At 48.3% G+C, this 12,463-nt stretch overlaps 1 protein-coding gene across 2 annotated transcripts in view; it reads left to right on the forward strand.

Moving 5' to 3' along the window:
• Positions 1–579: 579 nt before the first annotated feature.
• Ppp1r14c (protein phosphatase 1 regulatory inhibitor subunit 14C) overlaps positions 580–12,463 on the forward strand; it is an 84,159-nt gene continuing 72,275 nt past the window's right edge. Inside the window, exons 1-2 of one of the 2 annotated variants that reach the window (XM_055615848.1) lie at positions 580–1,352; positions 2,977–4,160. In XM_055615848.1, coding sequence (XP_055471823.1) covers positions 1,056–1,352; positions 2,977–3,090 — 411 coding nt within the window. In that variant the 5' untranslated portion in view covers positions 580–1,055 and the 3' untranslated portion in view covers positions 3,091–4,160. Of the gene's footprint in view, positions 1,353–2,976; positions 4,161–12,463 lie in introns of those variants that run through there. The other variant, XM_055615847.1, reaches the window with a different exon arrangement.

Raw genomic sequence — 12,463 nt, forward strand, 5'->3', positions numbered from 1 at the left:
TGTTCTGTACAACAGGAGCATGTTAGTGTCTCCCTGTAATTTTATACACACACATGCTTTTTTCTGCTTATAATTCCCCATCCCACCTCTTCGCCCTAAACGTTATAATAAGCTCATTCATTCGTAATTCTACTTGGTTGCATGATGTTTTTCAAACAAGCTAGTCAATGCAGCTGCCTTCCTGGGTTTAGAAAAGAGGTTGTTTGGAGCCCTGGGAGGAAAGGAGGCCGAGCCGAGAACACAACGGGAGATTTTAAGTCCCACAAATGCTGAAATGCTCAGGTCGTGGTGGCTCTAACCCATCGCCCTCTGGGCAATCAAGCTTTCCGTGCCCAGCTTAGGGGGAAACAGGCGCTTGGTAAGAAAAAGAAAAACCGGCTTGGAAATAATTTCTCGGGCGCGGTGATTGCCTGATTGCACAAACATCGCCTCACCAATTTTCTTCCCAATCCAACAGAGGCAGCGGCATCTGTGGTGGTCAAGGCGTGAATAAGAATGTGTGTTTGGAGCCGAAGGAGGGTGGGGCCGAAGGAGAGGGGAGGAGACACTCCCGCCCTCCTGGGAGACCAGGGGCGAAAGGCCCGGGAGCGGTCATTTCCCACGACCTTTGCGCGGTGGGACAAGCGCATCCTCACTGAGGAAGCCCACAGATTTCGTGCGCCCCAAGACCACCGAGAAGCGCAGTTCGTCTCTGCGGGGCAAGAGCCCAGGACCCCGTGTGGAAGACCGACTGTCCCCCGCCACCCAGACGACCCATGCCAGGCTCCTCCCCGGGCCACACAGCTCCTCTCAGGCGCGGGTTCTCCCCCTCGGAGGACTCCCAGCCGGGGGCGGTCTCCGGGGCTGGAGCGCGGGGGTCCTGGGAGGCGTCTGTAAGGCTGGGTCCCCGCCCTCCGCGCCCGCCCTCCTCCCTCCTCCCTCCGCCAGGCTCGGGCGGCTGGGCGCGCGGAGCAGGTGCGGGCTCTCGCATGAGGCTGCCGGGGCCGCGGTGGTAGCCGCGCGGGCGCTCGCCCGCCCCTTCTCCGGGCCCCTCTCCGGCTCCGGCGCGCGGGGACATGTCGGTGGTGACAGGCGGCGGCGAGGCGGCCGGCGGGGCCGGCGGCGGCGGGGCGCGCGTCTTCTTCCAGAGTCCCCGCGGTGGCCCCGGCGGCAGCCCGGGATCCAGCCGCGGCTCGGGCTCCTCCAGGGAGGACTCGGCGCCGGTGGCCACGGTGGCCGCCGCCGGCCAGCAGCAGCAGCGACGCCACCAGCAGGGAAAAGTGACGGTGAAATACGACCGCAAGGAGCTTCGGAAGCGGTTGGTGCTGGAGGAATGGATCGTGGAGCAGCTGGGTCAGCTGTACGGCTGCGAGGTACCTAGAAGCTGGCGCGGGCGGGGGTCGGGACCTCCTCCGCCCCTCTGCGCCCACCCGGGGACCTTCCGTGGCTCTGGCTCCCGGCTGCGGCGTCTCCTAGCTCCCGGGGACCGAGCCCCTGGAGCGTGTCGCTGCGCGATCTCTCCCGGGTCCAGCTACTTTGGAGAGCTGCGGGCTCCCTCGAGGGCGTGGGAAGAGGGTTGGTAACCAGCAGCGCGGTGCTTTCCCCCGAGTTCTGAGCTTGTCTGCTCAGCCTTACCCACACCCAGTGGGACTCCGAGTGGCTGGCCGGGCCTGCGCCCTAGCAGAGGCTGGGGAAGGAGAGCGCTTAGTGGGTGCCCTCACGAAGACAGCCGCAATTTCTGTGGCAAGGAAGAAAAGGGGGGGGGGGTCGGCTTGCGATGCCCATGGAGAGAAGACGTTCTGGGGCTCTCAGAGCCCGCCCCCCCTTAGCTCCTTAAATTGCACGTCATAACCGTGAGACCAAATCCCCCTCTTCTTCAGCCACCTTCGACAATTCTCCCCCAAGCTGCTCTGGGGTTTGTTGCAGCTTCTTGACTTCCCAAGCTCTGTTACTCCCGCCTGCCGACCACCGACCGGCACCCAAGGAAAGCCTCCAGGAGTGCCTAGGCAGGTGGCTGCGCAGTGTGCCTCAGATCTGTCTGCTCCAGGCGCCCAAGCTCCGCTCAACAGCACAGGGTCCCCCACAGTTCAGGGTCTGAGGTTATGCACAGGTCTGACACACATACATCTGATGTAGGGAGGAAAAATGACAAAGGCCAAATGATTTCCCTAGAGTCTTTAGCGGTGAAGTGTTCTGCTTAGGTTAGCAGAGAGGAGTTTGGAACAGTGAAAGCATGGAGGAAATTAATAATTAAGAATGTGGTTTCAAAGTTAAAGCTAGATTGGTGTTCTTGCAACTGTTAGGCTTTTCGACAAAGAAGACAGCCAGATGAACTTGCTGGCTTTACCAACCCATGTGAGTTATCCTGATTTCACCTATTTTATGGTCTATTTTGAACACAGTGTTCATATTGCACAAGGCAATAGCATTCTCCACGCCGACTACCGATGAATGATTGCTATATAATGAAGGTAACTGTATAAGCAATAAGCTTGTAAAAAGATTGCTTTTCTAGTCTAGCTCTCGTAAAAAGCCCATTCAGTTGCATAAGTAAAAACTGGCAAAATTGAGCATGATCATGGGCTTTTATTAATAGGAAGATGGTGAAACTCTTTAAAGAAACAATGTATTTGATTTAGATGGACTTTTTGTTGGATAAATGGGTGTGTTCAGTGGTGCCTTTTAGACTACAATTCATTTTCTTTTATTTCCTCTTGGCTTTTCTACTCCATTTTGGGTTTGGAGAAGGTTTGAGAAATTATTGTTGAAATTAGCAATGCTTCATTAGAGGTACCTTGGAAAACCATAAAGAGTTCTACCTGCTTAGCCTGACAAAATTATGTATTTTACGTTTGGTAATTACTTTAGCATAATTGATGGTGGTGGTGGTGGAACTTTAAATGTTCATGGCATTGAGCATGTAGTTTAGACTCACATTTCAAAGAGTAAACACGACCTTGACTCTTTTCCTTGTGTTGTTTTTCCTTGGGCCCCTAGGCCTCCCACCATAACAAACAGCCAGAGTGTGGAAGAAGCGTCTATGGTGAAATTATAGAAGATGCTCTACCTGCAGGGCAGCGTGTCGTCAGTCAGAGGCGTGTTAGCAACTAGCAGGCACTGTACCGATTAGGAGGTAACTCTGCTAACTATCAAAGAAACGCGCGGAGTGCGAGACAGCCAGGGATGGCCTCCCCCTGTCTGTTTCCTCACTGAAGGGGGCTCTATCGTCAGTGGCAGTTTCTCTTCTCAGTGCTTTTTCTCCCTCACAATTTCAAGCATGTCCGCCTTCGGCTCCTGCATGAGAAGGACCTACTTTGACTTATAGCTTTGAGCCATATTAATATGAAGGCTTTTAATATTTAAATCTGGAAATTGGTCATACTGTCCAAATGTTTATTGGCACAGCAAGACAACTGGCTAGGGGTCAGAGTTTACAGCAGCAAAAGGACCGTGTCGCACGCTGAGCTGGAGTTGTGGAGAGCACACATTTAGTTTTAGAAGGACTTGTACCGGCAGTTAGCTGAGCTGTGTTCTTCTGAAGATGAAAAACAATTTACATTTGCAGTGCGCAAACCTTTCAAGTTAGAAAGGAATGGGGAAGAAGAAACATGTAGACCTGGCTGTACGTGGAAATTTGCAAGACCCAGTCGATTTTGTTTGGAGAGTAATGGAGTGGACACTTGGAGAGCCCTTGTTCTGTCCTAGGTGCTGTTTTAGGCACCTGGAGATACCAGTTCATTTCCTATTCACATCACTCCTAAGCTGAAAGCGTTCTGGCTGACATTATTTCACAAATGAGGAAACAGACTCAGAAAGCTGAGAGGCAAGGCCAAGCTCCCATAAGTGGGAGTGGCTTGCGGGTGAGTGGCATGAACTCTAAGACCACCAGGTAACTAACTGCCAGGCACATCTGTAACTCTGCAGAGAGCAAAGGACTTACATAGGTTCCCTCTCAGTACTGGCAATTCCGTGTGTTAAGCCCCGTAGCCGTGCTCATGCGTGTGCCCCGCCTGCCTAGGCTAACAACTGTGTCCTCAGGATGGCTTGCAAAGCTAAGTATAAATTTTGAGTCCTCACCCGCCCCAGAACTCAGAGCCGGAATGAACTTGGGAAAATCTTCTCCACGTCCGGTGTCTTCTCTTTTGGTGGCCTTCCCTGGCACAGTCCTACCTGGTTGAAGGCATTTGGCCACACGTCCCGCCCTACTCTTCTTCCAACACGCAGGCGCTGGGACTCAGACTGGATGGCAAGTGGCTTTGCCCACCTCTCCCCAACCCACGTCCAGGCTCTGTGCACATCATTTTCCTCCCTATGCCCGTGCCTCTGCCCAGTTAGAAGGAGCCTGTCTATGCTTTGGAAGCTTCTGGTCAAGTCAACATAAGATGGAGGTCCATTTGGTTCCAGAAGGGCTTCAGGGTAGTGGCATGGCAAAAGTGGAGCCCAGGGGTATGGCCCTTCTTACTCAATCCAAAAGTCTTTTATGTTCACAGATAAATGTGGCCATTAAATCCTGCAATGATTCGTTATGTGTTTATAGATTATTTTTTTTTTTAATCTTGTAGGAAAGCTTGCAAAGTGAAATTTTGAGCTAGGAATTTGATTGTAACAGAGCTGTGAGGCTAAATCTGCACCCATATGCAAGGGATCCTGTTTTAAGGCATTTCTGGATCTGCAGAGTGTTTTTAAGAACATCTGAAATCTGGCACACTGTCTACGCCGGCAAGTGTTGCAGGGTGGTTGCTGGGTAAATCATGTCACTTTCTTCCAATCTTGCCCTGCCTCAAAGTAATGTCTGTATTTCCAGTTTTGCAGTTCGGTTCGCTTTGGAAATTAAAACATTCCTAAGCACAAATCATTGTAATGGCAGGGTACCCTTGCCATGAACATTCTCATATGCTGGCTTGTACTTTGCATTTTGAGGTCTGCTTTCTAAAAGTGGTCTTCTGACTTATTGTCCCCTCCAATGCTGGTGCTCCTGGCAAGCGCAGCCATGCCCAACTTTTTACCTGGATGCTGGGGATTTGAAATCAGGTTTTCATGGTTGATGAGCGAGTGGTCTTCACTAAGCCAACTCCTCAGCCTCCAAGTATTTATTCTTTTAGTTGACTGACTGATCTGTGGTTATTAGTATTCTGAGATCATCCTAGTATTTTTACTTAATTTATTGTTACTATTAATGTGTTTACATGTTTGTGTGTGAGAACATGTGTGTGTACATGTGTCACAACACCCTTATGAAGGACAGTGGACAACTTGCCAGAGTCAGTTTTCTCCTTCTGAGAATTGAATTTAGGGAGTCAGGCTTGCACCACAAGCACTTTTACCCAATAAGCCATCTTGCTGGACCCATCCTTTTATTTTTTTAATATTAAAAAAATTATTATGACCACACAGGCATGTTAATTGCACCAATTAGCATCTTCCGAGGTGACCTTTCCATATTTGCATAGATCACGTTCTTATGGCCCCGTGTGGCCTGCAGGCACAGCCCTGTTAGTTGATAGGCTCCTGTGTCCACATGAGACCTGCCATTTTCAGTGTGAGACCTCACGTTGTGCATACACGTTGCTCACAAACATCAAATTAGCCTGTCTTGCCACATCTTTGGCATCTCAGCTGTGAACACAAAGATTTCTGTTTCCCCTACGCTTAGAATGAATTAAACAGACAACCAAACCAAAACAATAAGCAAACAAAACTCTGTGGATAAAAGAATTATGAACTGGCAAAGTAAGAAAAGAAAGCCACACTTAGCCTCATGTGATAGTTAATATTGATTGTCAGTCTGCCAAGATTTATAATTATCCAGGAGACAAACTCTTGACAGCATCCTGGAGGGTATTTTTACAGAGATTTAACCGATGGTAGGAAGACTCAGTTGGAACCTGGGCATCTGGGGTCCTGGGCTGAATAAAAAACAGAAAATAAGCAGAATACCAGCATTCATCTTTGTCTAGTTCCTTACTAGAGAAGCAGGGAGACTAGATCACATTCCTTCCTCTATTCCCTTCTTGCCATAATACACTGTCCCTCCTCAAACTGTGAGCCAGAATAAGGCCTTCCTTTTTTAAAGTTGCTTTTAGTCAAGTATTTTGTTGCACTTATGGGAAAAGTAAGTATCACACCTCCCTTTGGAGGTGTGAGAAATGGGTGGAATTTGTGCTCTGTGGCTGGACTAACTTGTCTTTATTCTGTAATCCCTCGTTTAGCAAGTACATGAGCGTAGACAGTTCTTGTGATCTCTTTAGCTTTCTTTTTCCCTCTCTGTGTTGTCGGGCTCATCCTTGTGGGAGGCCTTGCTGGCAAAACATCAGGTGTGGTATGTGGAATATGGCTGGCGTGTGGTTGCTGTTTCCCTTGACTTTCTAAGTGGCCACCAGCTGTGGATGGCCCTCTGTGATGTGGAGAAAGAGGAGAGGGAGGCAAAAACAAGGTGTTGACGTACATTAAGCGCTAAGCTTTGGGGATGCGTGTTGGGTGCACTGTAGATGAAAGGGTTCTGTGTGTTTGAACTTGAACATAAGCAGGTATGTTCCAGGGCCTCCCTGATCTTACGTTTTGGTGTATTTAACTATTTGAAGACAACAAACAAACAAACAAACAAAACAAACCAAAACAAAACAAAAAGCAGGTCAATTTTCATTGTTTGTCCCTTGTTTCTGTTCTTTTCTTTTAAAATTTCAGGTTGTTTACTTCACATCCCAAGGGTGCCCCCTCCCTTCTTTTCTCTCAGTCCCCTCCCCTCCTTCCCTCTTCCCCTTTCCACTTCTCCCTCAGAAAAGGGAAGACACCTTACCCCTATAAATCCCCCCATCCCCCTGGCACACCAAATCATACCAGGATCCTCATCCCACAAGGCCAGGCGAGGCAGCCCCACCAGGCAAGGCAGCCCTGTAGGCAACAGACTCCATGTTAGAAACAGGACCCCCTCTCACCAGGAGGCCCACATGAAAACCAGCTGCCCATGGGCCATGTGTTCGGGGGCCCAGGTCCAGACCATGCATGCTCCTTAGCTGATGTCTCAGTCTCTGTAAGGCCCCATGAGTCTGGATTAGTTGTCTCTGCTGGTCTTCTTGTGAGGTTCTTGACCGATCTAGGTCCTTCTATCTTTCCCCACAACATTTCCACAAGACCCCAGGAGCTCTGCTCCTTGCTTGGCTGCAAATCCCAGCATTTGTCTGAATCTACTGCTGGCTGGAGCTTCCCAGAGGACAGTTAAGTTAGGCTCCTGTCTGCAAGCACAGCAGAGCATCATTAACAGTGTCAGGGGCTGCTCTCTCCCATGGGGTGGGTCTCAGGTTGGGCCAATTATTGTTTGGACATTTCCTCAATCTTTGTTCCCTCTTTATCCCTGCCCTTCTTGTAGGCAGGGTAATGTTTGAATCAAAGGGTTTGTCAGTGGGTTGTTGTTCCCCTCCCTCCACTATTCCTGCCTGGCTAGGAGGTGGTCACCCCAGTCTTCATGCCTCCCCCCATTAGGGGGTCTCAGCTAGAGTCACACCTGTATCCTGCCAGCCAGGGGAGGAGGAGATAGAGAGAGAAAGGGTAGATTCAGCCCTGGGCAGAGGTCCAGGAGTCATCATGAGAAAGAACAGCTGGAGCAGAGAAAGCCATAAAATGCAAGTATCTCAGGGATTTTAGCTGAGAGGGAACAAGGTTTGCTTCGAGGGTTAATATAGACTTATGTTGCTTATTAAACATATATAATAGTTCAGTCTCCATTAGGGTGCTAGCTGAGTTAAGAGAGAAACTGCAACACACAGTTTTAAAACTAGCACTAACTAACAGTAGTTTCCACCATTCTCTGCCAAACAAATGCTTCTCCTTTGGTGCCTTGCACCCATGGTACCATGCTATCTTTCTATTTCCCTTTCTATTTTTCCCCAGGTCTTTCTCCACCCATGACACACACCTCTTTCGGCCATGGGAGTCTGATGTCAGCTCCCAGCACAGCTGGCCTAGGGACCATCTTGTGTCTCCGTCTGGTGGCTTTGCCTAGGCCTGACTTTGATTTGACCTTTGACTGTATAGGCAGCTCTTCAGTTCCTTCTGTAGTTTTCTCTTGTCCCTGAGCATCTTAAGCCAGCACTGTCACTAGTTTCATCCTTCCCCTCTCATGGGTTCCCTTCCCAGGTCCTGTGTGCCTCTGCAATGGTATCTGCTGTGGCTTATCGCCTCTTTCCCTGTGTCTTCCATTTGTACAGCCTTGCTGAGTGATGTGACTCTCCCTGCCAGCGCCTTCAGTCCCTGTCCAACCGTTGACCACTTCTAAATCTGTCTCTTTAGCCTGAATTCCAACCATTGGCAAGGCACTTCAAGATGGACATCTTCCTTCATGCCTCAAGGGAGGCTCGTGACCAGCTGTGCAAGAGAGCGTCTTATTTTCCTCTCCAAGTTTTCTCACCCTCCTCAGTTCCCTTCGTGTTCATAGCCGTTACAGGAAAATATCACGGGAGATCCTTATCTTCTGCCCCTCCCTCCCTCGGGCACACCCAGTAGTCCCAGTCTTGTTGGTACTTGCTCCTTACATTGTTGGTGTCTGGTTTCTTTCTCCCAGCTGCTGCTGCAGTCCAGCGCTTTCTCACTTGTCACTTGCCTCACAACAAGGGCCACCCATTTCCTTTAGGTTAACAGCACCACAGCACCCATCAGCTCCCTCACCGCGATGCTTCTGGACTCAGGTGGCCCATATACTCCATTCCTCCATTCCCCCAATACTTCTGTGACGTGTGTGTGTGTGTGTGTGTTTGTGTGTGTGTGTGTGTGTGTGTGTGTGTTGGGAGGGGTGCTGTCTTCATTCTTTATTTTGTAGGGAAGAAACTAACACCAGAGATATCATTTGTTTTTGTTCAAGGCTACACTAATTCCCAAGTCACTTAGGTGGGATGCTGCCATTGGTCCTGAAATCTGCGTGTAGGAAGTTCTTACTGTATTCCCATCCCTAAAGAGGCAGTGGAAATGTCAGGGTTCAGAATGCTTGAGCTACAGGCCCTGGTCAGGGGCCATGGTCCTTGGGATGTGGTTTCCTTTATCTTTATCTCTAGCCTTCCTCATCGGTGCTATGGTGCTTCAGGAAAGTCATCTTCAGAAGCTTGATTGTTTTCTAGAATGCAAACTGAATCTTTGTTTCCCTCTCTCCTCTGGCCCTTTTGGATAGAACATTTACTCCTTACGAGGTGACCCAGGCTCCAGGTCTGCCCTGTTCATTCCTCTGCAGCTGTCCACCTCCTACTCCACCCCTGACCTCCCTTTTCAGGTTCTCTGTACAGGTCAGCAGGGGTTCCCTTGGCCAGAATCACATGTCCCCACTCTCTTCATCTTACATGTCGCTTTCACCTTGATCCGAGTTAACATGGGAGGTCTCTTCAAGAAGATGCACAGCATTTTCCCAGCAGGCTGCCTCATCGGCCTTTCACGGTGCCCTATCTCCTGTTCTTGCGATACCTTTGTGAAGGTGAACTCTCCAGTCACTCATTCTCCTGGCTGCCCCTGGGTGTCTCTGCTATGGGATGACTGTGTTTTCCTGCCACTAACTCCTAAGGTAAAATTTTTACTTCTAAAATGATGGCATGTGGACATGGAGCTTTAGGGAAGTGACCATGTTACAGAAGGTCATGAGAGTACAGCCTGTTTGATGGTCTTAGTGCTCCTGTAGGGGGATGAAGAGATCAGCGCTCTCTCTTTTTGTTGTCTTCTAGTTTGCCAGTGCCTCCTTGCTATGTCTCAGCAAGGTTCTCAGCAAGAAGCGGACATGCTGACATCTTGATCTTGGACTTCTAGCTTCCAACTGTGAGAGATGAATGGCTGCTGTTTAATCCTAGTCTGTGGTACTTTGTAGTCAGAACAGGTCCCAAAGTGGAGGGTGAAAGGTGGAGACTGGCACTTTCGGAGCAGCAGTGGCATTTCTGGGCCTAGTGACATGCACACCCTAAATCCACTCCATTGATACCACATTGCTGTGCTGGCTTTGAAATCTGCTCTTTCGTTGTTGACTTGAAGTCATGGTTCCTTTTCACGGCTGTAAATTATAACTGTGTGTTCCTTTGAACCTGGGAGCTGAAGGAAGTTTCTGGGAACAGAGCAGAGACGCACGGGGGGTGAAAGTCTTCTGAGGAGGCAATCACAGGTTACCACACTCTCCTTTGTCATGGAAGCTCTTGGCATGCACAGGACTTGGTTCTGCTACACTGGAATACTAATGCTGGCTTGTGCTCTGACGGGGCGCCCATCTGTGCATGAGATTTGGAGCAATGGGTTCACTCGGGTCTCCATAGAGCAAGAAATGAAAGCGCAGGTTTCTGTCTCTGCTGAAAAGTTCAGGATAATAAATTCTTGCCATATTTTTTCTTATTCAGCATTGATTTTGTTTTTCTTTGGAAACTTGTAGTGAGAGGAAAATGTATACTAGTCTCTAAAGCACTGTCTTGTGATGGAAGGAGAAATGGTAAAAATGGGGTTTTCCTTTCTGAGAGACTCCCTCAAGGCAAATGTGAAATGAATTGTGGAAGGCAGGCATATTCCCTCCTGTCTTTCTTCCTTTCTTCACTTCCCTATTTGTTCTTTGAGCAGGTATCTGCAAAGGACAGAGGGGAGAGAGGGGACAGGCCTTCATGGAGGGAAAGGGACGGCAGCATGTGGCTTTGTGGTGGCAGGAGAATGCCGCCAGAAAACCGGCATCTTAGAACAGGAAGCAGAGTGGACAGGAAATGGATGCAGGGCATACAACTTCAAGACCCGCCCTTCAGAAACCAACTTTCTTCAGTGAGGCTCCTCCTCCTAAGACCTTCTGAGACACAACCAGCAGCCCAAGACCAAGTGTTCAAACACAGGAACTCTGAGAGACATTTCACATTCAAACCACAGGGGGATGAGAAGACCTCATCCTTTTCAAACACGCATGGGGAAAGGTAAAGTTGTCAAGAAACCATTACACGAGGACAGAAATCCATACAGTTGAAAGCATATGACAGCAGGACCTGTCTTGTTCCCCGTGTGTCAATGAATTTATTAATACATTTACTCAGAGCATTGCAACTGCTAGTAACGTTTTTTTTTTTTTTTTATTACTGCAAGCCAGTTTTCAAGGGAGAATATGACAAACTCATTGAAGTTATAATGCAGATAACCTGAACTGATTTAATTACCTTTCATTTTAGTGGGTAATGTCAGGTCTCAGGGAAAGGAAGGTAAGCTGTCAGCAGATGAATTTGGGGGATGAGTGCACCAGGGCAGGATGTGTTACCCATGGGATGTGGAAATATCCTGGTATCTCTGACACCAACTCACACTTGCTCATTTTCCCATGATATAGTACCAAGGACCCTGAACTCCAAACTCTCTTCTAGCAAGATTATTGTTTATCAGCTTACACCCTTGGGAAATCATGTTTGCTACTGGGCTTATTTTCAGGTTTTTTCCTTCAAGTGGAAAAAAAAATGAGGAAAGCCTGTGTCTTTGCAGCTCTGACCTTTAAAGATGTTAGAGATGGTACCAGAAAGCTGGCTGCTCATCGGAGAAAATGAAATCTTTTAAAGGAATGGGGACTCCAAGAGCTTAAGAATGAGAACCTGAGACTCTTGGCCAACTAGTTCACCAAATGGCCAGCCAACTGATGCACTCTCTGGTTTCAGAGGGAGTGAAGCAAAGGAGTCCTGCCCTGGGCAAGATGTCTTAAGATGGGAATGTAAGGATGAAATTGTGTGTGTGTGAGAGAGACAGAGACAGAGAGACACACAGAGACACTGAGAGAGTATAAGAGAGCACCACGGGCACACTTAAAGGTCAACTTCATGGGCAGTGTCTCAGGAGCCACCCAGTTCTTTTTTTTTTTTTTTTTTTGAGGTTGGGTCTCTCAGTGGCCTGGAACTCACCTGCTGGGCCCCAGGGGTGGCACTGTTTCCGCCTCCCCCGTGCTGGGGTTACAAACATACCCCACATCTAACGGTTTACAAGGGTTCTGGGGCCTCGTATTCAGGCCTTGATGCTTCCACGGCAAACATTTCACCTAGTGAGTTATCTCCCTTGGCTCATCAAAAACCGTTTAAAAATGATTTTCTTTCTCCAAAAACATCCCTCAATTATCAGCTTTTGAGATAATCTGAAATATGCCAGCAAAGATACTTAGCATCAATTTTGCTGCTTTTTTATTTTTTTGCATTTAATTGGGTTAACCTTTAAGAAGAACTGGCATATTTGACTTACATATTTTAGGCATATAACTTATAATACTGGCTGTCAGCGGTGGCCTTCTCTGAATTATTTGTCCTTTACCTTGTCAGCTCATAATAAAGTAATGGTGATATTTGTTTTAACTTGAGGGAAGTTTGAGTTAAGATATAAAATGAGCATCAGAGAAAGAATATCACAAAAAGCTTAAGAAATAAAAATTTAAGGGGTAAAATGTACAAATTAGTTTGAATAAGATTATGAACAAATTCAGATTAAGCAAATCAATTTATGCTGGAGAATTTTGTGGTTAGTCTTG

This window comes from Psammomys obesus, unplaced genomic scaffold (assembly GCF_907164565.1).
Source record: "Psammomys obesus unplaced genomic scaffold, mPsaObe1.curated_primary_1811, whole genome shotgun sequence".
NCBI classification, from domain to species: domain Eukaryota; kingdom Metazoa; phylum Chordata; class Mammalia; order Rodentia; family Muridae; genus Psammomys; species Psammomys obesus.